This window comes from Chelonoidis abingdonii, chromosome 6, assembly GCF_003597395.2.
Source record: "Chelonoidis abingdonii isolate Lonesome George chromosome 6, CheloAbing_2.0, whole genome shotgun sequence".
NCBI lineage: Eukaryota > Metazoa > Chordata > Testudines > Testudinidae > Chelonoidis > Chelonoidis abingdonii.
The window spans coordinates 22,802,480-22,824,058 of NC_133774.1; the positions used below are offsets into that span (position 1 = coordinate 22,802,480).

Below are 21,579 nucleotides of genomic sequence, written 5' to 3' on the forward strand. Positions count from 1 at the left end.
CCTGGACATCTCCCAACCATCTCCCCCAAATTCCTAGTTTAAGCTCTCTTAATCAGTTGGGCGAGCCTCCATCCTAAAAGTCTATTTCCCTCCTTACTCAGGTGAAGTCCATCCCGAGAGAACAGTCTTCTGTCCAGAAATGCTTCCCAGTGGCCGTACATCCCAAAGCCTTCCTTATAGCACCACTGGGATGTCTAGGATGTCAAGTATCAGAGGGGTAGCCATGCTAGTCTGGATCTGTAAAAAGTGACAAAAAGTCCTGTGGCTTCTTATAGACTAACAGACGTATTGGAGCATGAGCTTTCGTGAGTGAATACTCACTTTATCAGATGAAGTCTAGTCTAGGATGTGTTTGTTTAAAGACCATCTGAAAAATGTTACTGCATTACATCCACTGGTCAGGCAAACCATGTTGGTATGATATGTGTTTAAAAACAGTTCAGTTAACAGGATTTTAACCCTAGAGTAGAGGGGGGCAAAAGGTCCTTTGCAGGTACTAGTCATACTCTAACCGTATGAAAATATTCTGGGGGTAGTTAATTAATAACCCACCCTTTTGTAAACTCAAAGGAATTTCAATCTGCCTAGTTCTTGCAGAGAAAAAGGAAAGATTGCAGGGCAGTGTCACAGTTAACAAAGGGCAGCCACCATAACAAATGTACTTAACAGTCAATGGAACTACTCAGAGTACATAAAGTTAAGCATGTGTGTAAATCTTTGCAGGATTTGGGTCCATGGTGGGTGACTGGAAATAGTCTGTGAAATAGCTTACTGAGGTTAACTGTTTACTGTGAAGACAGTTCAAATGCCCAGGACTGCAAAGACCTCATGACCTTAATTGATTTAGTCACTAGATATGCTGTGTTGCTGTAGCCATGTTGGTCCCAATGTGTTAGAGAAACCAGGTGGGTGAGGTAATATCTTTTATTGGCTCAACTTCTGTTGGTGACAGAGACAAGCTTTTGAGCTACATAGAGCTCTTCCTCAGGTCTGGGAAAGGTACTCAAGACTGTCATCGATAGTTTGATCTTGTATTTAGCTTGACACTCTTGAGTACCATCCCCAGACTTGAAGAAGAGCTCTGTGTAGCTCAAAAGCTTATCTCTCATCAACAGAAGTTGGTCCAGTAGAAGATATGACATCACCCATCTTGTCTCAGTCAATAGATGTCAAATAGTGGACAACACACCTCCCTCTCTACTCCTTTGTCTATTTAATTGGAGCAGAACTTATCAACCTAAATATATCGACTAAATTGGATTTAATCCTGAATGAACCTGTTTCATAGCTGTACTGAAAAGTGAGTATTCTGGACATCCAAGTCATATAGAGGAGAGTGTGATGGAACAATGCATTTTTAAAAGTGCGTTTGATCTACAGTCTTTGTGTATGTTCAGTGGTTTGCCTAACCGTGAAAAGTACAAATGTATAAGAGATCTAGGTTTTTAAGTTCCATAATGTAGAGGTGTCTGGCTTTTAAGCACAGGAGTAGGGTGCTTTTGAAAGGGAAGTGTAAATCTAAAATAAAAGGGAAAATTATAATCCCCAAAGGCTTCTTTTGTGCTGGTCTCACAGTGTAATCATTTGACATGTTCGCTTGGACCTGGACAGCTATTGCATAATTTCTAATTTCTGAAAAGAAATTGTGATTTATAACACTTCCGTACGTTCATGGGTGAAATAAGTATATGGTAACACTTCGCAAAACTATTTGCAAACTATGTATAGGGGCATTATTTTTATTTTATATATTGTATTAAAATATGGTTTTTATGTTTAATATACTGATATAAAGATTTTCTGCTCTTTTTACAGATTTGCTTCCAAACAAATACATGAACATGGGGGATATGAAGACTCCCGACTTTGACGACCTTCTTGCAGCCTTTGACATCCCAGACATGGTTGATCCTAAAGCAGCTATTGAGTCTGGACATGATGATCATGAAAACCACATAAAACAGAATGCTCACACAGATGAAGATTCTCATGTGCCATCATCATCAGATGTTGGTGTGAGCGTCATTGTGAAAAATGTACGTAATATTGATTCTTCTGAAGGAGTGGATAAGGATGGCCACCATTCCACAGGCAATGGCTTACATAATGGTTTTCTAACAGCATCTACTCTTGAAAGTTATGGTAAAGATGAAGGGAAGTGTCTGAAAGAGGAGGGGTCAGCCTCTGAGGGTACTCTGAAAGACTCAGCTTTCAACCAGTTCAGCCCAATCTCAAGTGCTGAAGAATTTGATGATGATGAAAAAATAGAAGTGGATGATCCTCCAGATAAAGAAGAGATGCATGCAAATTTCAGAGCAAATGTGTTAACAGGATCAGTTTCTCAGCAGGAATATGACAAACTAAAGATGCTTGGAGGGGAAAACTTGATTAAACCTGGAATTCCAGTTTCAAGTAATGTTGATAAAAACAAAGGTGTTAAAAGAGAAACAGAAACAAACTCCGTGAATTTAAGTGTCTATGAACCATTCAAAGCCCGAAAAATAGAGGACAAATTGCTAAAAGACAATTCTGAAAACAGGGTACTTGATGGAAAACTAGGTACTGAAAAAGGTGAAACAAATCTTGCTAGCATTTCACAGTCCAAAGCAAAGTCATCAGCAAAGCTTTCTTCATGCATTGCTGCAATTGCAGCACTGAGTGCTAAAAAGGCAGCTACAGATACTAGTAACGAATTACAATCTACTTCAAGAGAATCTTCTCCATTACCAAAAGACATGAATGAAAGTCCCCGGGCTATTGAGAAATCACCTGAATCTCAGAGTCTTATTGATGGTGCTAAAAAACCATCTATAAAACAACCCGATAGTCCCCGAAGTGTATCAAGTGAAAACAGCAGCAAAGGGTCTCCATCTTCTCCTGCAGGGTCAACGCCAGCCATTCCAAAAGTTCGCATAAAAACCATCAAGACTTCCTCTGGGGAAATCAAGAGAACAGTTACAAGGGTGTTGCCAGAAGTTGATTTGGACTCTGGTAAAAAGCCAGAGCAAACTGCTTCCATGGTAGCTTCCATGACATCTCTCCTGTCCTCTCCAACTTCTGCTGCTGTTCTTTCTTCTCCTCCTAGGACACCTCTCCAGTCAGCAGTTGTCACTAATGCAGTTGCATCTGCAGAACTTGCACCAAAACAGGTCACTATTAAACCTGTGGCTACTGCCTTTCTCCCAGTTTCAGCAGTTAAAACAGCAGGTTCACAAGTTATTAATCTGAAGCTTGCTAACAATACTACAGTGAAAGCCACTGTAATATCTGCTGCTTCTGTGCAAAGTGCCAGTAGTGCCATTATTAAAGCTGCTAATGCTATACAGCAGCAGACTGTTGTGGTGCCAGCATCAAGCCTTGCCAGTGCTAAACTTGTGCCAAAGACAGTCCATCTTGCCAACCTTAATCTTCTGCCTCAAGGTGCTCAAACCACCTCTGAACTCCGCCAAGTGCTAACAAAACCTCAGCAACAAATAAAGCAGGCAATAATTTCTGCAGCAGCCTCACAGCCTTCTAAAAAAGTGTCACGAGTCCAGGTGGTATCATCTCTGCAGAGTTCTGTAGTGGAAGCCTTCAATAAGGTGCTGAGTAGTGTTAATCCCGTCCCAGTTTACGTCCCAAACCTCAGTCCTCCTGCCAATGCAGGTATAACATTACCAACACGTGGTTACAAGTGTTTGGAATGTGGTGATTCGTTTGCTCTCGAAAAGAGTCTGACACAGCATTATGATAGGAGGAGTGTGCGAATTGAAGTGACATGTAACCATTGTACAAAAAATTTAGTTTTCTACAATAAATGCAGTCTTCTTTCCCATGCTCGTGGACATAAGGAAAAAGGAGTTGTAATGCAGTGCTCCCATTTGATTTTAAAACCAGTCCCAGCAGATCAAATGATAGCGTCTCCTTCAAGCAATACTGTTGCATCTTCTACTCTTCAAAGCCCTATGGGAGTTGGCACACATACTGTAACCAAGATACAGTCTGGCATAACTGGAACAGTAATATCAGCCCCAGCAAGTACACCTATCATTCCAGCTATGCCTCTAGATGAAGATCCATCAAAACTCTGTAGACATAGTCTAAAGTGTTTGGAGTGCAATGAAGTTTTCCAAGATGAGACATCTCTTGCTACACATTTCCAGCAGGCTGCAGACACAAGTGGACAAGTAGAGTATCTTATGTTTAAATTCCAGTGTTTCAGCAGTAAGAGTAGGAGATTTGAATATGTTTTTTGCTTTCACTTAAACATTCATACCTCATTTGAGAGAAGTAATAAATACTTGAAAAAATATTTTAAAAATAGAAAAAAAACTGCAAGCACAAAATAGCGAATGTCATTGTTTTCAGAATTGGAGTATACTGTTAGAAAAATTTTATTCAATCCAGGTCTTAAAAGTTTACATCTGTAAGGGTGGTGGAGGTTTTCTAAATTAAGATTTAGCAAAGTTGTTTAGAACTGTGCCCTGAGATACTGATATTGGTAATGAGAATTTGTAGTGATCCTTTATTATGCTTTGGAATTTAAATATACAATGGAATCCACTTAATTGGCACCCTCCTTAACAGTACTCCCACTTAATGGGAACGATTGTCTTATGGTTGATTGTGTCTTTGATTTGATTTCAATTTTTATTACTTGTAGTGCGTAAGCTTACTTGGGTGCTACAGTGATTCTAGGCAATGAATAAATGGCACACTAACTCTATTTAAATTATATGCCTGCTGTGTTTTGCGGGCCTTCTGAAAATAGGAGTGAAAAGTAGTGTTTGCTAGCATATATTTCCAGCTGTGTGCCCATTTGTTTACTTGTTACTGCTTTTTTTTCTCTCTTATGGTTGGTAAAATGAGTCAAATTTATCTTAATATAGTATTTTAAAAATGTTGTGTACATTGCATACTTTAAATAAAAACTTATTAAATAAAAGTGAAATAAACCAATGCACAATGTATTCTATAAGCCTCTGATAATTGAGACCATTGCTTAACTGGCATATTTGGATTTTCCCTGGGGTGTGCCAATTAAAAAGGATTCTACTGTATTTCAAAGCATTTCGCTGGCTTTTGTGTTGCAACTTCCTGTTATGTGTGAATGGAAAGCCAGTAAATACACTCAGATCGACAGAGGCAGGAGTGTGGTGTAGCATTCTTCATCTTACAGGCAATGGCAGGGGTAGATTTGCTGAGCTTTTGCACTTAGTAAGAAATCCTCTGATAGTACAGATGCAGATGGCTTCTACAAGGGCCTCCATATTATTTAAGACTCATTGTGGGACTGTGCTCCTGGGATGTCTGTGAAGCAACACTTTGTACAAATCACCTCACATAGCTAATCATATAAAGGTAGATGAGTGTGGAAACACTGAATCCAGGATTGCATGGATTATGTGACACAGTAACAGATGCTATTCCAGCTATTAGCTGGGATAATAGTTACAGAGGGCCTGTAGTGAAATCTTATGGCCTTACTCTGGGTTGCTATGTGCGAATTCCCACCCTTTGAATGCTGTAGAGATTCCTGCATAAAGTCTGATTACTCAGGCTTTGGGTGAAGTAGATGGAATGGTGAATTTTCACCCTTAGGTCCCACTATAATTTTTAACCATGCGTTTAACCAGTTATTGGCATGGTTGACTCTAAATATATTTTGTGCCGACGTGCAACATAGTTAAAACTCCGTAACTGGTCAGCTAACCCTGTCAGAGGCCTAGGCTGGCATACAGTTGGCTTTTTTGTAACTAATCCATTACCATTATTTATATTATGGTAGTGCCTAGGAACCCCACCTAATCAAGGCCCCATTGGGCTTGGCACTGTAAAAGCAAGTAACAAAGAAGACATTCCCTGCCCCAGAGAGCTCAGAAGCTACATATCAGAAAGGACACGTGGCGTGCGGGTGGGGTGGGAGGATGAGGTAAGGATAAAATGAACAGAGTTGAGCAGAAAAGCATGAAAAAAAAATTCTGCTCTATCATGCTGGGTTTTTGTTGGTTTTGCCAGGGTGGGCAGAACAACCTATTCATGTTTGTGTAATCGGTGTGGTTTGTGCTGTTTCCTCTCAGTTGTCCCTAAATGAGGATGTTCTTGTCTAATGCGCTGCTATTCTGTGCTGTGTGCATGTCCTTTGGACACATTTTCCTCTGCTGAGGCTTATGGGACAGCTGCCCAGATTTCCCCAGAATAAACCTGAGTAGGCAGAATGAGAGGTGCAGACATTCAAATACAGTTGTGAAGGCAGAAAAGCTGCTATGGGGACGCAAACTAGACTGTATTGCATATAACTTGTGAATGACATGGCTGTCTCCAACTGGTAACAAAACCTCTTTAAAAGTTTAAGTGTTGACAAGGCCTTAGTGCCTGGCCATGTGATATTCTGTTTTCAAAATAAAAAACAAGCATTTTAGCTACATCAGCCTCCATTATTTTAGTGAGCCGCTGCAAGGGCAGAAAGTTTTAAATTCTTTTTTTTTAAAAGGACACTGATAATAAATAAATTTTAAATGTTATAAATCTCTGTTTGCAAAATCCTCTTGAAAAAACTGAATTATTTTTCCTATTTATTATGGTCTTTTTCCTTTGTCAGACATGGTTTTAACCTCTCTGACCACTTTTTTATATATGTGCATTATTACATTCAGTAGTATTACAACTGAGATGCAATGCCCAATATGAAAGCAGCTTTAATGAACAGGATCATTTTAGGTAACGACAGTATATCACATTTTTCTGACAAGATATGTTTTTGTGCTCTATCATCAATCATTGTAAGCATTGTTGTGGGAATAGTGTTTGTTGCAGAAGGACATTATCTGGGTATTTATTAATTTTTGAATTTTTCTCTGATTATAATCTCTTTAGAAACTTGAAAGAGAAATATTTCTTTATTGACTTTTGTTCTTCCTTGTACCTAGTACTGGCTTATTATTGAAAAGTTGCTCAAGAATGTGGGTTGCTAGCACTGATTTGTTTTTTGGGGCAGTAGGGGGTGGAGAAGAGGTCAGAAAAGGTGGATTGATTTGGGGGGGATGAGGGAAGAACACGTGGAATTATTTGGATTTTGCAAACAAATAGAAAGCACGGTAACCCTTATTTGGAGGTTACCAATCTTCACAATGTCCTTTTAACTACTCTTGCAACGCAGGTAGCACAAATGTTGTGTTTTGGTTTAGTTTAGATAATAATTTTTTCTTTTCAAAAATATTTCTTGGAAAGAGAAAACTATCCAAAAAACCCCATCGGCCCAACTGTTTGAACATGGAGGTCCTTCTGCATATATTATAGGAACTCTTCTGTGTTGTTTTGTGAAAGATCCACACAAACCACCTCAGAAACGGACTATGTGTCTAATACTGCAGATGAATAAGGGCTTATCTACATGGCAGTATAAAACTATGTCAGTGCAAAGTAGGTACTTTTTAGAGCATGCCAGCAGGGCCCACATGGAGCAATTAGAGTGCTTCACAAATTACACCCGGTTAGAGTTATTTGCCACAGTGTGTAGACAAGCCCAAACTTTATTCATGTAAGTAGTCCCATTGAACTCAATGGGCCCACTGATGTAGGTGCAGGATTGAGCCAGTGGGCTATATAGTGAACTTGAAGATAGTGAACTTGAAGTAATAAAATGTTCAGGTAAGATAGGCTTAGAGGTATAACTGCATAGCTCTCATGGAAGCTGTGTAGCCAATACCCCTTAATATGACTTAACTGGTCTTGTGGGTTTTTATTTCTCCTCATCACCATTTTCCCCCAAGCCTCTTCCTCCTTACTCCTAGATCCTAAATGAAGACGTAATGCTTGTCACACTGAGAAAAACATGTTTTGTTCTTATGTGGGTTGGAATGATGGACGTGGACATTCAGGCCCACCTTAAGCCCAACATAAAGTGTTAAGCAGAAGCCTTGGCTTGTAGAATTCCCTGGTAGTGTCTTCTTGTAAGCAGCTACAATTACAAATATTTTCTACACTTGTCAAAGTAGGCAGTTTGCTACTTTAACAATTAGTATTGCTGGAGTTTTGTGACATTCTGGAGTGTTAGTGTTGTAGACTAATTATGCAAAGTGCTTGCTGTCACTTCTGAACTGAGGAATACTTAGTGGGATTGGTGATGGTGTATGGCTTTTCTGTGGCGTAACATCCAGGTTTTCTTTTGTAGTGCTGCAAACAAAGATACTTTGGAAGGAATATGAAAAATCCATATATTTCTATTATTGGAATAAGAAGTTTTGTTTTGCCATTTTCTTATGTAATCAAAGAATACTCCAGATTCTCCACTATTGTATTACTGCTTGTTAATACGTAGATGGCAAAAGATAAATTGTGGCAGTGGTACTGAAGCTCAATAAATGTGGTAAGAACATTTTAAATAGAGTTATGGTTAGTCAGGCTTTTGCCCTTAAGCCTGTGATTAACACAAAATTAAAACCCCACATTAGTTCTATTAGTAATGGAAGTCATAATTCAGTGTTTCAGGAATTATTTGTTGGGACAATTAAGAACAAATATTTGGCATTTTAAAGTTTGTGTGTGTGTGAAATGAGGACATTTTGTGGCACATGCTTAGAACAAGCCCATCCTCCAACATACAGGGCCATCAGGATTATAAACTAAAGTTTAAAAGTAAGCTGCTTAAAAATTCCCTAATTCAGTGTAGAGTTCAAGATATTTCATGTTAATATTCTTCTTTAAAATAAAACTTTATATAATTTTTTTTCTGAGTTTGCATGGGTCCTCAAAGCATTTAGACCGAGATCCTGCATTATGAAAGGAATAAAAATGAACTTACTTTGTCTCTTGTCAGGTTTCTAAAATTAGAGAGTAGTACAAAATAGTGTCTTTAAAAAAGAATCCCTTTATAGCTGAAATACTGGCATCATTGAAGTCAAAGGCAAACTTCCATGAAGCCAGGATTTCACCTTATATATTTAGGGTCTGATCCTGCAATCCTTACTAGAACATGCCTGTGACCCTGGTGGAGAATCACCATAATATTAATAAATAGTATATTCCATGTTAGAATAAGCGTAACATTCTCAAACTGTTAAATTGTTTGGGGGATTACTTTGGCTCATGGTATTTAGTAATATTCTTTTAAAAAACAAATAAACCCTTTAATGTTGTTGTTCACAGTAACTATTAAGGCCCTCTTCTTGCTGCTTTTGTAGTCAGTATCAAAACTCTGACTTACGTGGGAGCAGGTTTAGGCCCTAACTTTACATGGGTGCATTGACTCAATTGCCAATGATGATGAGTCAGCACCATACGTAAGCTACTTAAAACTAGGGCCCTACTAAATTCAGGGTCCATTTCGGTCAATTTCATGGTCATAGGATTTTAAAAATTGTAAATTTCATGATTTCAGATATTTAAATCTGAAATTTAATGGTGGTGTAATTGTAGGGGTCCTGACCCAAAAAGAAGTTATTGGAGGGTTGCAAGGTTATTGTAGGGGGGGTTGTGGTACTGCTACACTTACTTCTGCGCTGCTGCTGGCGGTGGTGCTGCCTTCAGAGCTGGGTGTGGCCAGAGAGCGGCAGGTGTTGGCCGGGTGCCCAACTCTGAAGGCAGTGCCCCGTCAGCAACAACACAGAAGTAAGGGTGGCAATGCCATACTATACTGCACTATTGCCTTCAGAGGTGGGTGGTCAGAGAGGGGCAGCTGCTGGCCAGGAGCACAGCTCTGAAGGCAGAGCTGTCGCCAGCAGCAGTGCAGAAGTAAGGATGGCATGGCATGGTATTGCCACCCTTATTTCTGTGCTGCTGCCTTCAAAGCTGGGCCCTCGTTCAGCAGCTGCCACTTTCCAGCCACCCACCTCTGAAGGCAACAGTGCAGCATGATATGGTAGGTATTGTCACCCTCTGTGCTGTTGCTGACGGGGCACTGCCTTCAGAGTTGGGCACCTGGCCAACAACTGTCACTCTCTGGCTGTCCAGCTCTGAAGGCAGTGCAGAAGTAAGGATGGCAATACCACAACCCTCCTAAAATAACCTTGCAACCCCCCACAACCCCTTTTTGGGTCAGGAACCCCAGTTTAGAAATGCAGGTCTCCCCTTGTGAAATCTGTACACAAAAGACCCTAATATGTTTTTCATGGCTGTGAATGTGGTAGGGCCCTACTTATAACATTCTACTATTGTGTTTACAATTGCAATTTTGATTCTACTGTTACCACTATAATTGCAACATATTGTGAAGGAACAGCTTTGGACTATTAAACTAATTCAAAATTATTCAAAGGAAAATGGTCCAGAATTGGAGGAGATGGTCATTTTCATATCATGGCTACCATTTGAGGGGGACAGCAAGAATAAACACACACTATTGAATTATTTCATAATTATAATTTTGTTAATCAGTTCAATAAGTCTGTTTGTAAGACTAATTGATAGAGGATTTTTTGTTTTGTGTTTTAGCAAAACATGCACATCATTACAGGTAAAATTTTCAAAAGTCTTATTTTCAAAAGCGCCTATATCACTTAGGAGGCTCGATTTTATTTTCAAAAGTGCCTAAGTCACTCAAGAGCATAAGTCCCACTGAAAGTCATGGGGCAGTTTTGAAAAATGATCCTAAAATCCATTAGAGCAGAAACTGAACATTTTAAAAGTTATACTTTCTCATGGACAATGACCTCCTTACTCTAATTTTTTTTAGCGAAGAAAAAATAGAAACACCAAAAAGTACCAGAAGCCCTGTACATTAGATATCCATTATTTATGTATATCATAGTTTGGTTTACAGTGTAGGACCTAAGAGATGTACTTGTTTTAGTTTTTAGTTTAATTTCAGGCTTCAGCTTGAGTCTTGTAGCTTTCTGCCTTGGATCAATCACTTATTATTATTAATTTTTTATTGTTTTATTATAACCAGCTTGTTATTAAAAAACAAGGTATTAAAAAGGAATTAGGGATCCTGTTCTGCAAAGACTTAACATCTAATATTTAATTTTAAGCATGTGAATAGTTCAGTTGAAGTCATTGGAACTGCTCATGTGCTTGAAGTCAGGCACTGAGCATAAATCTGTCTAGGATTGTAGCCTAGCTATTTAGAGATGCCTTTTTGCATATATGTAACTAAAACCTGTGTGGGCCAGATTCACAGGTACCTTTCAGCCTCTTTGTGCCTCTCCAGTGATGGAAAGGAGCTGTAAACCCAATTTAAATCTGTGTTTACATCTGATTTACATCATTTGCATTCCATCCCTGGAATGGCACAAAGCAGCCAGAAAGTACTGGTGATTCTGACTTGACAAGTGATCAGTATGTACTAAAGGATTTTACTGATTTTTTTAGTTTGAAAACCAAAAATAATTGCTTGAGATTGGGAAAGTGGCTACTGCACTTACAGAGACTCCTTTTCAAAGAAAAGCTTTAGAAATACTTTATATAAATGTAGTTCTTATTTATATGTGCAATATTTACAATGCATACACAATTCTCTGGTCTTGTGGGTAAATTTAAAACCACCTTCTTAGAGAAAAAAAATGAATTAATCTTTCCCTCCCCCACACACAATCAAGTGGCACTTTGGATGTTACAGTTAAAAAACAACATAAGCAAGGAGATCTAAAAGTAAAGACAACACTCCATATTTAAGTTTATTTTGGTGGAGTAGATTTTTCCGTGGTGCTCTGAGTTAAGGGCATAAATATAGTTCACATGGACCGTTAGGCTCCTTCACAGTGCCAGAGTGGTGTATAAAGGGGACTTTATATCAGGCCCAGAATGTCAAATTTAGAGGCCTCTATCTTACAAAGGAATCCAGAACTAGGGCCTACATTTAAATTTGTCTGCTCTTGTTGGTTTATATCACAACCATAGCACAGATTTTTTTTTAAATGTACTGTAATGTTTGACAGAAGAAAGCATATAGTTGAACCAAACCATTTGTTTTATCTATTTTGGTCTATCATTTAGAAGACTTGCAATATCTGCCAGATGCTGCTTCCTAACCAGTGCAGTTTTGCATCACACCAGAGAATTCATCAGCATAAATCTCCATATACGTGTCCTGAATGTGGAGCAATCTGCAGATCGGTCCACTTCCAGACCCACGTCACTAAGAACTGCCTACATTACACACGAAGAGTTGGTTTTCGGTCAGTATGATTACACATGTGTAACTAAAATATGTTGTTATATACATACATATATAAATGTTTTTTTTCTATGTTTTTCAAACTTAAACTAAAATAGTTTCTCTTTATTGTGAAAATTGCTTGCAAGATGCTGTTTTATTGTTTTCAAGTTGTCATGGCTAAATACTATTTGTACTACACATTTTGGGGTACAAATTCTTGCTGGATGTCAGCCATGCATTTGGACATCTGCTTATGTATGGTACTCAGTCAGAATATTACTGATTTCATCCAGCCATGAGAGGTCATATTTAAGGCATACAGTTTTTAAGCTAGTAAATTCAGACATGTTTTACTAATTTAGTTTCTTTAAAAAAAGACATAAGCTGACTTTTAGGTAGTCTTGGTAGAATAATCATAATTTTTTTGTATTTACTGCTAGACAGTAACTTTAAAGCACTGATGGATGTATTCCATTTGTCTGTCAGATACAGAAGGTAACTTTGTTGAAGTCTTTCTCCCTCTCTTTTCTCTCTCTTTCTCCCCAGTTGGGGAAGTCCAGGTTCCCAGTGCTGGATTTTCCACTACACTATACATTAAACCAGTATACATTGTCCATCAGAGAGTGCAACAGTCTGCTACTTTGGCTGTTTGTTGAGAGTCTTTAATTCTTGTGTTTCCCCATATTTTCTGCTGGGAAGCAACTGTCAGTGGGGTGATAAGGATTGGAGGAGTATCAAGGAAACTTCTAGCCTTGCACTGAGCAGCCTTAAAACTCCCTAGAATTCCACCAAAACTCAGGGCAGCACCAAGGCAACAGCTCAGAAGAGTCTCCCTTTTCCAAGCTCCTTCAGCAGGCTTCTGCATAGCACTTCAGTATAGCCTTGCAGTCAATGTTAACTGGCTACCTAAAGACAGAGTGGTGTGATTTAGAATCCCACCAGCCAATAGTACGACTTCCCCTCAAGGAAACACAGTTCAGTTATCAGGATGACTGAGAAGTTTTCTGTTAAGGTTACTCTGAGGGGAGGATGAAGTCTTTTTACTGAATCTAGGCAGATGTTATGGCAGGATCTTTCTGGTTTTGGTGACGTGGATAGGTCAGGCCAAAAATTCAACTCTCATCTGCCCCAAAGTCTCTTTTGATTATTCTGTAAAAGCAGCAGAGAATCCTGTGGCACCTTATAGACTAACAGACGTCTGTTAGTCTATAAGGTGCCACAGGATTCTCTGCTGCTTTTACAGATCCAGACTAACACGGCTACCCCTCTGATTTTTGATTATTCTCTCTCTCCTTCTTCCCCTTCTCCTGAGTAACCGGGTGCTCTGAAGAAGGGGGAGGTTTCTGCTGTCTTCCATCTAGGGTGACCAGATGTCTCGATATTTAGGTGTTTGTCCCGCGTCCTAATCGTTCCGCTGGCAGCACTCGGCTCCCCCCTACCCCTCGCTGCTCTGCCAGCAGCACTTGCCTTTTTTTTGTTTCCTCGCTGCTCCGCCGGCAGCACGCACCATTTTTTTTTCTTGAGCTGTCCACCCCCGCACACACCCCCAATGTGTCCTGATATTTTCTCTCTCTCGTCTTGTTACCCTACTTCCATCCCCAGCCTATTCTCTTCCTATTCCTATTCACCTGTGGGACTCAGATGCAACATCTTCCTCAGAGACACCTGGCCTCTACCCATATGGCTGTAGCAGCCAGAAGACCCCCTTATAGTCAAAATCTACTTTCCACAATGAATCACGACAACGGTGCTAAATTATCCAGGATTTTTCTTCAAAACCCTATGAGAAACTGTCTGAACCCCTCACCACAGTCTGTATCCAAGTTCTTTTTCTCCTCTCCATCCGATGAGCGTAAAATAAAAATCCATCTTCTTCCTTATTAGAATCCTCAGAATCTCCTCATCAACACCAAACTTTCTTTTGAGGAAGGATGTATTTCCTCCAGCCTTTCTGAACAGTGTCTGATAATTTAAGGATGTTGTTTGATGCCAGTGATCTAGACTAGCTGATTGATCTAATTACATTGAGGAAATTCAGCTGACTTGACTCAAGCTGGATTCTCTCAAACTGGGGGAGAAAAAGCTGCTGCAACAGTGAGTGCAGGAGGGGGGACCCGGACCTGAGTGGGACCCAGATCTTCAGCAGAGCTACTTCTGTATTCAGGCAGACATGCAGATTATAGTCAGCATTGTATGCTTATATTTGTGGATTATTTTATTTATAAGGAAAAAAAACTTATTTCAAGAAAAAAAATCCTCTTGAATGTGATATCACTAGCACATTAGAAGTAGAACTAATATGGAGTTAAATGTAAAAAGATGATGATACTTAAAAGTTAGTGGTGTGGAGAGGTGTGTGTCTGTAGTTAAGATGGAAGTTCGTTTTCATTTACAAGTTTCATTTGAACCCCTCCCATCTTTAACAGATTTAAGCCAAATCACCTGAAATTTCACATATATACTGTTATGCTGAAGTAGAGGGTTTTTTTTAGAAATTTTGAGGTATCTCAGAGACAATGTGTTTGTGAGATATGAGTGCTCAAAAATTATGCATTCACTTTTCAAAAAGTTTCCTAATTCTTTTGGCTTGCCATATCTGAAAAATGGCATATTGTTTCCTATATCATCATGCTATCTCTCTTCCATAAGATCACCGTATCTCTAAAAGGATATAACAGACATAGGAGGAGTTCAGAGATGGGTAACGAAAATAATTAGAGGCATGGAAAATCTTCCATAAGAAGAGAGATTTAAAAGGTAGGAACTGTTTAGTTTAGAGAAGATATGAACAGGTAGAGACATGATAGATACAAAATAATAAATGATATATAATAAGTGAATTTACCCTTTCTCTCTTAATATAAAAAGAAGGGGACAGTTAATGAAATCAGAAGCGAATTTTTTTAAAATGCAATGCATAACTGGTCTGTGGAACTCATTGCCAACATTGAGGCCAGCAGATTAGTGGGTGTCAAAAAGATTGGACATTTATCTGGCTAACGAGAGCTTCCATAATTATAGTAGATAGAAATAAAGTTTGGAAGGGATACAAACCTTCATGCTTCAAGCGAACTTCCAAAAGTTTGGAGTTAGTAAGAAACTTTCCCTATAAGCAAGTTATTCCATAATTGTCCACTACAGGGTATTTTTGGAACTTCTTTGAAGCAGCTAGTACTGGAGAGAGGATACTGGACTAAATGGGCCACTGACTTGATCTAGTATGGAAATTCCTGTGTTCTTATGTTAATGCAATTTATGGTACTTGTTTTACTGTGGATTGAATTATGGGAAGGTGTCAGACACTAAGATTTCAAAGGCATATTTTAGAAAAATGTTTTCAGAATCCCAACCTGATGTTTAGAAAAGATTGTAAAGCTCCTGTGTAATCACTCTGAATTTAAGTTTACTCTTCTCTGTCCAAATATTGATTTGACTACATACAGAGAAAAATCACTCAGTTAAGAAAACATTTTCATTAAAATTAAACCTGAATAAATATAGTAAAGTTGTTATTCTTTTTGTATTTCATTTTTGGTAGCTTCTAGATTGCAATATGGTTCTTCATACAATCCCCTACTCCTGATAGAAATGTATTTTCTAGGACCTATAGGGTCTAAAAAGTTCTTATTTATAAACAACAGATGGAATAGATTCCATTGGCCATTTTGACTGTTGTTGGCATATTATCAAAGATATTATCAAATCTTGTCCTCTGGCGTTAGATCTTGCAAATTAATTATTCTTATCTTTTTTTTCTTTTTTAGGTCTATAACCATTTTGTTTCTGTTGGATCTTAATGTGTGATTTGTACCTTCCAGTATTATTGTAGCCGTGTTGGTCCCAGGAAATTAGAGAGACAAGGTGGCTGAGGTAATATCTTTTATTAGAACAATTGTTTCTCTCACCAACAGAAGTTGGTCCAGTAAAAGCTATTACCTCACCCACCTTGTCTCTGTGATTTGTACTTTTAACCAATCAAATCATATGATTGTATCAGATTGAATATATAACCCTCCCTCCTCCATCTGCCTAACACCCAGTTTTGATTCCACATATTCTAGTACACTTGTGTTATGTTATATTGACTCTTTTCCCCTCCTCTTACAGCTGTGTACATTGCAATGTTGTGTACTCTGATGTGGCTGCACTCAAGTCTCACATTCAAGGTTCTCACTGTGAAGTCTTCTACAAGTGTCCTATCTGTCCCATGGCATTTAAATCTGCACCCAGCACACATTCCCATGCCTATACACAACACCCTGGTATCAAGATAGGAGAACCAAAGTAAGAAATATTAAATCTTTTGCTCTTACTCTAATGCTATATTTTAATGAAATTACATTCTCTGTTGTATTTATAATGTTAAAGGTCACATACTGCATAACCAGCAATTTATCATACTGTTGATAATGTGTGGAGTACGTCACATTTTCTAGTCATTTATTTGGCAAAGGTAAGATTTCCACAAACATAACAGTAAGATTTCTTTAACCATAGCAGCACAGAAAACTTGATACAATTGCACCCAAGAAGCTACCTGTATTCAGTCTTGCTCAGTGGGGTTTTTTTCCATTGTTAAACTAAATGATTTTAAATCAGCTGCATTTTTAATCAGGAACTAGATAGAGTATCAGTAGTGACAGTTCAAACCATTAACGTATTTGCTGTTTTTGAAGTGTGTTGAGACATATATAATTCTAACAGAGTACTGTTTCCGTCTAATGTTCTATTTGCTGGCATAAACCTACAACCTGAGGAAACCATGATGGTCACTGACATTTTTCTCACAACATACTATTATTCATTAATTAGTAAAATAATTGCATGTTTATGCTGTGATATAATAAAGGTATATTCATAACGTTACAGTGCAATAATAATATTGATAAATTGACATAATCATGGATGACTTGATTCTGATTTAAAACTTGGAATACAATGTACAGGTGAATCAGCAAGTATTTTGCTTATAGTGATAAGTCATCCATATTATAATTGCTCTGTAGGACAAAAGTGTAATATTATGGTTTTGTGGAAATGGTCTCTAATTTAGGATGCAAACACCACAAGCCTTAAAGAAATTAGAAACTAGCATAATGTCTCTCTGATTATGTTAAATTAGGTCCACACATTCTCCATGTCAACCAGCATTCAAAGGTACCAGATAAATTGCAGTAATTTTTTACATACATCTCGTTCTTCTCTCCCAAGCTCCTCAGTATAGCTCTGCCTTTCAAACTGAACAGAAAGAGCCTTTGCTTTCCACACCTTCTAGAATGCACTCTAGTTAATGTAACTTTTCCATTTAGTGTAGCTTAATAATCATTAATATTCCTCAGCACTGTTATTGCACTTTTCTACTTCGTAATGCTTGTCTGACAAACCAGAAAAGATAAATGCTTAACATATTGCAGAGCAGATGACTCCAGGGAACATAGTTCTTTCAGTCACTTTTGCTCACAGGGCTGTAGATAGTCACTTTTGGCAGTCTCAGAAATGCCAGGTATTCTCCGTTCATTGGTTTCATGCTGTTCTGTCAGGGAAGAATAGTCTGTGGCCTAAAGTTCTCCCAGGTAGGCCATTTCATGACAAGATGTGTTTTTTCTCCAGGAGATGTTGTCCCACATCAGTCTTTTCTACCTGACTTGTCTTCACTACTAGCCACAACCTTTGGGAGTGCTGAGCTAGGCTTGCACCTTCACAAGACCCACATGTCATCAAGAAAAAGAGAATTCCAACTGCAGTTAAGTGAGAGAGGCCCACCACTAAACATTCTCCAAATTTGCTTGTCAAGGTCAAGGCAGAAGCACCTTGGTCTGTCTCTGCACGTGCCTTTTTTGATGCATAACAATTCCTCTGTTAAATGGGGAAGCATTTACTACAGAGGGGTTTAGAAAGAGAGTAAGTGATTTACCCAAGGTCTGTGGGGGAGTTAGGATTTGAGCTTCAGAATCCTGTTTTTCAGAAATACTGAGCATAAGCTCCATCTGAACTCAGTGGAATCTACATACCTCCTAAATCCCAACCCAGTGCCTTTGCCACAAAGCTGTCCTTCCTCTACCTGGTTTCTCCAATGTAGAGTATTAAAATATTCAAGAATTCTGCTCTGTCTCACCCTGTGAAATGCAGAGAGCATGATTCTGTATTTCAATACCTTGCATGTTCAAAAAAAAAATGTCAAGGAGGCAGAGTAAAAGAACAGTGCAGCATGCATCATAATTTTAAGCCTTTTAAACTTGACACTGTTGTGTTTAATATTCCAAAGTTCACCTTTGCCCCGATATAACGCTGTCATTGGGAGCCAAAAAATCTTACTGCGTTATAGGTGAAACCACATTATATCGAACTTGCTTTGATCCGCCGGTGTGTGCAGCCCCACCCCCCCTGGAGCGCTGCTTTATCGCGTTATATCCAAATTCGTATTATGTCAGGTCGCATTATATTGGGGTAGAGGTGTATATTTTATTCTTCAGATTGTTCAAACCCATATTGAAGCAGAATTGAAACTAATGTATGGGCTCTGACCCTGAATTCCCATGTTTCCATTGCTGCAAATTATGTTCCTTTTTAGCAAGATGGCATCTCTGACAGTAGGCTCAGAAATGCCAGCATTTAATTCAGAAACTTTTAGATTGCTGTGGAAACAGTTCTTTAGTTATGTGATTTTTAGTAGTAGTAGTAAAAGCCAGTGTGACAGAGTGCTAAGCAAGAAGAGCTGATTCAGTACTCTGGTCACAGCAGCTCCAATCAAACAACGTAGAATGGAGCTGTTTAAACAGAGCTGTGCCTAATTTGTGGTGGAGGAGAGCTGGAAGGCTAATTAAGCTATTAGGCATAGGAAGGAAGTAGAGAGAGATTGCCCTTCCCTGCTTGGTATAGGAGTTGGGGGCTCCATAGGACTGTTGAAGCAGAGCTGTATATAGTATGAAAGTATTGGGAACCCATATTGTAAATAAACTACACAAGATGTTTGACCAGCACAAGGGTCTCTGAGCAGTTTGTAAGCCAGAGCAGAGGCAGGAGCCAGAGGGCCCTCCCACATCCATCAAAAAAAAGTAAAATCAGAAATTACAAGTGACTATTTCACATTGAAAGAGTTCAAAAGATATCTTGAATAAATCTTTACCGTATTGAGCTATATCAGGTCATGTTCACAGGTTAATTCTTTTGAGCTGGCTCCCCTAATTGTAGATATGTACTGACATGCTTTTTCTGAGTGTGAACTGGTGTATTGTTAGAGCCATATGCAGAAGGAGGAACATGCATTTTTATGGAATACATTTGTAGAGCCCATTTGATATCCGATCTGCAAACATGGTCTGCGGATATAAAGCAGATATTTGCGGATTTGCAGGGCTCTATACATTTGTATTATAGCTAATTATTTAAAGAATTAACAGTTGGATTCTCTTAAAATGCTTTTTTTTGTTTGTTTGTTTTTGTTTTTTGTTTTTTGCTAAACAGACCCTTCACAAACACCTGCAAATGATACGTTATCACTAAGGCTATGTTTTAATCATGGGTATTTTTAGTAAAAGTCATTGATGGCTCATGGGCAGTAAACAAAAATTCACGGCCCATGACCTGTCCATGACTTGTACTATACACCCCTGACTAAATCTTGGGGGAAGGGGTTGGCCCAGGGCTGCTACGGGTGCTAGAGGTGGGAGGGCTGGGGGCGCTGCAGGGGGTGCTGCAGGGAGTGGCCCAAAGGCGTGGCAGGCACTGGGGCGGGGGCGGTGGCCTGGGGGCACGCAGCCTGGGAGCCTCGCTGGTGCTGGGGTAGGGGGGAATTGGCAGGGCTGGTAGGCTCCCTACCTGGCTCTGCACCTCCCCGGAAGTCGCGACATCACCTTCCCTCAGTTTCTAGGTGGAAGCACAGCCAACCGGCTTCACCACTCCCATTGGTCAGGAACCGCGGCCTGCACTTTCTCTGGGAATTGTGTGTGCTCAGCACCTCAGAAAATAAGGTGTGATGTGTGGACTGGGTCAGAAAGGATTTATTGGTCTGTCCTGAAGACAAGGGCTGGAGCCACCCCTGAAACACCTGTCTAGGAATGAATGAAGGACCCTCGTCTGGCTGAAGGGGAAAACAGGCTTCAGGCCTGGGCTCTCCAGACACAGAGTTTTTGTCAGAGGGAAAGTTTGATAGGCAAGGGCCTGTCCAACCTGAACTAGCAACACTTGGAGCAGCCCAGCCTGGACAGAAGGCTTAAAGTGGACTTACAATTGCCTTATTGCTCCTCTGTTTGTTACAAAAATGAAACCCTAGGAGGGAGGTGAGTTTTGACCCTTCACCGGGATGTGTACTGTGTTTGCAGCTGGGGCAGTCAACTGCTCATACGGTCTGTTTTGTTTGCAGGAACTAATGGAGATAGAGCATTAAGTAAGCCACTGTATGCCCTTGGCATTTAGTGGAATTGCATGATTTATAATTGTATTACTAATGTCTGTTTATCAGAACAGATGCAGCAAATAAGATATGATTTCACTTCTTAAATTTAATTTTAACCTGTTTTATGAAAAACCACATTAGGTAGAATGGCTCTCAATAGGTACCAATGAGATTATTTTAATATGGGGGAAAGGAAGGCTTTTTCTATTTTAATTCCACAGAGAGAGAGAGAGAGAGACACACACACACACACTCTCTCTCTCTATCTCTCTCTCTCTCTCTCTCGTCAGGGATAGCTTAATTTATTTTATGGGCTAAAGATGCTCCTGTGCGACTTTTTCTTTGTAGTTAATATGAGCTCTTAGGAATAGCAGTAAGATTTTTTTAAATCCTTTTAAACCTTGGGGAAATTAATATTTATGCAACCAATTTATTAATAACATTAGACTGTTACACAATATAGTACATTATTGCACAGTTATCATTTATATAGAAAAATAAATTATTGGAAGGAGAAATGCCATGGCCTAGTAGAGACACCATTAAAATTACTAATTGTCTTTTAATGTGATGTTCAGGTATCTACCTATAGATTCCATATTTATTTGTTATAAGGAAAATTTTAGAATTTCTATTGGCCAGATTTTCCCAGATTGAAATAAGTGCATTTCCCACATATAGTTGTTGGTACATAATATTTGTGAGGAAATATTTAGCATGTGCATGCATATAGGCCCCAATTCACTGACCTCAACTAGACTACTCATGAGCTTTAACTAAGGCATGTGTTTCAGTATTTTGTTGAATTGGGGCTACAGTAATTTAGATCGTGATCGAGCATAGCCCTTAAACACATGCTTTAGTACTTTGTTTGATCAGGGCCTTAGCTAGACACATTTGGTATTGACTCACATTATTTGTTTGATTCACAAATGTATGTGCTCAGTTGTATATACTGTGACAAAATTCCTCCTCTACCTTGGCGGGTCCTGCGCTTTTTGGCAGATTTGCTCACCTCAGTGATCTTCCCCACAGTCTGGGTCAGCTCCTCCTGTGTCTGATCAGGAGTTGGGAGGTTTAGGGGGAACCCGGGCCCGCCCTCTACTCC

At 39.2% G+C, this 21,579-nt stretch overlaps 1 protein-coding gene across 3 annotated transcripts in view; it reads left to right on the forward strand.

The window, feature by feature from the left end:
• The window catches only part of ZNF532 (zinc finger protein 532), a 137,744-nt gene that overhangs the window by 56,311 nt on the left and 59,854 nt on the right, over window positions 1-21,579 (forward strand). For all 3 annotated transcript variants that reach the window (XM_075066885.1, XM_075066886.1, XM_075066887.1), the window contains 3 exons: window positions 1,816-4,166; window positions 11,914-12,095; window positions 16,184-16,360. In XM_075066885.1, the coding sequence (XP_074922986.1) occupies window positions 1,836-4,166; window positions 11,914-12,095; window positions 16,184-16,360 (2,690 nt within the window). In that variant the 5' untranslated portion in view covers window positions 1,816-1,835. The remainder of the gene's footprint in view (window positions 1-1,815; window positions 4,167-11,913; window positions 12,096-16,183; window positions 16,361-21,579) is intronic.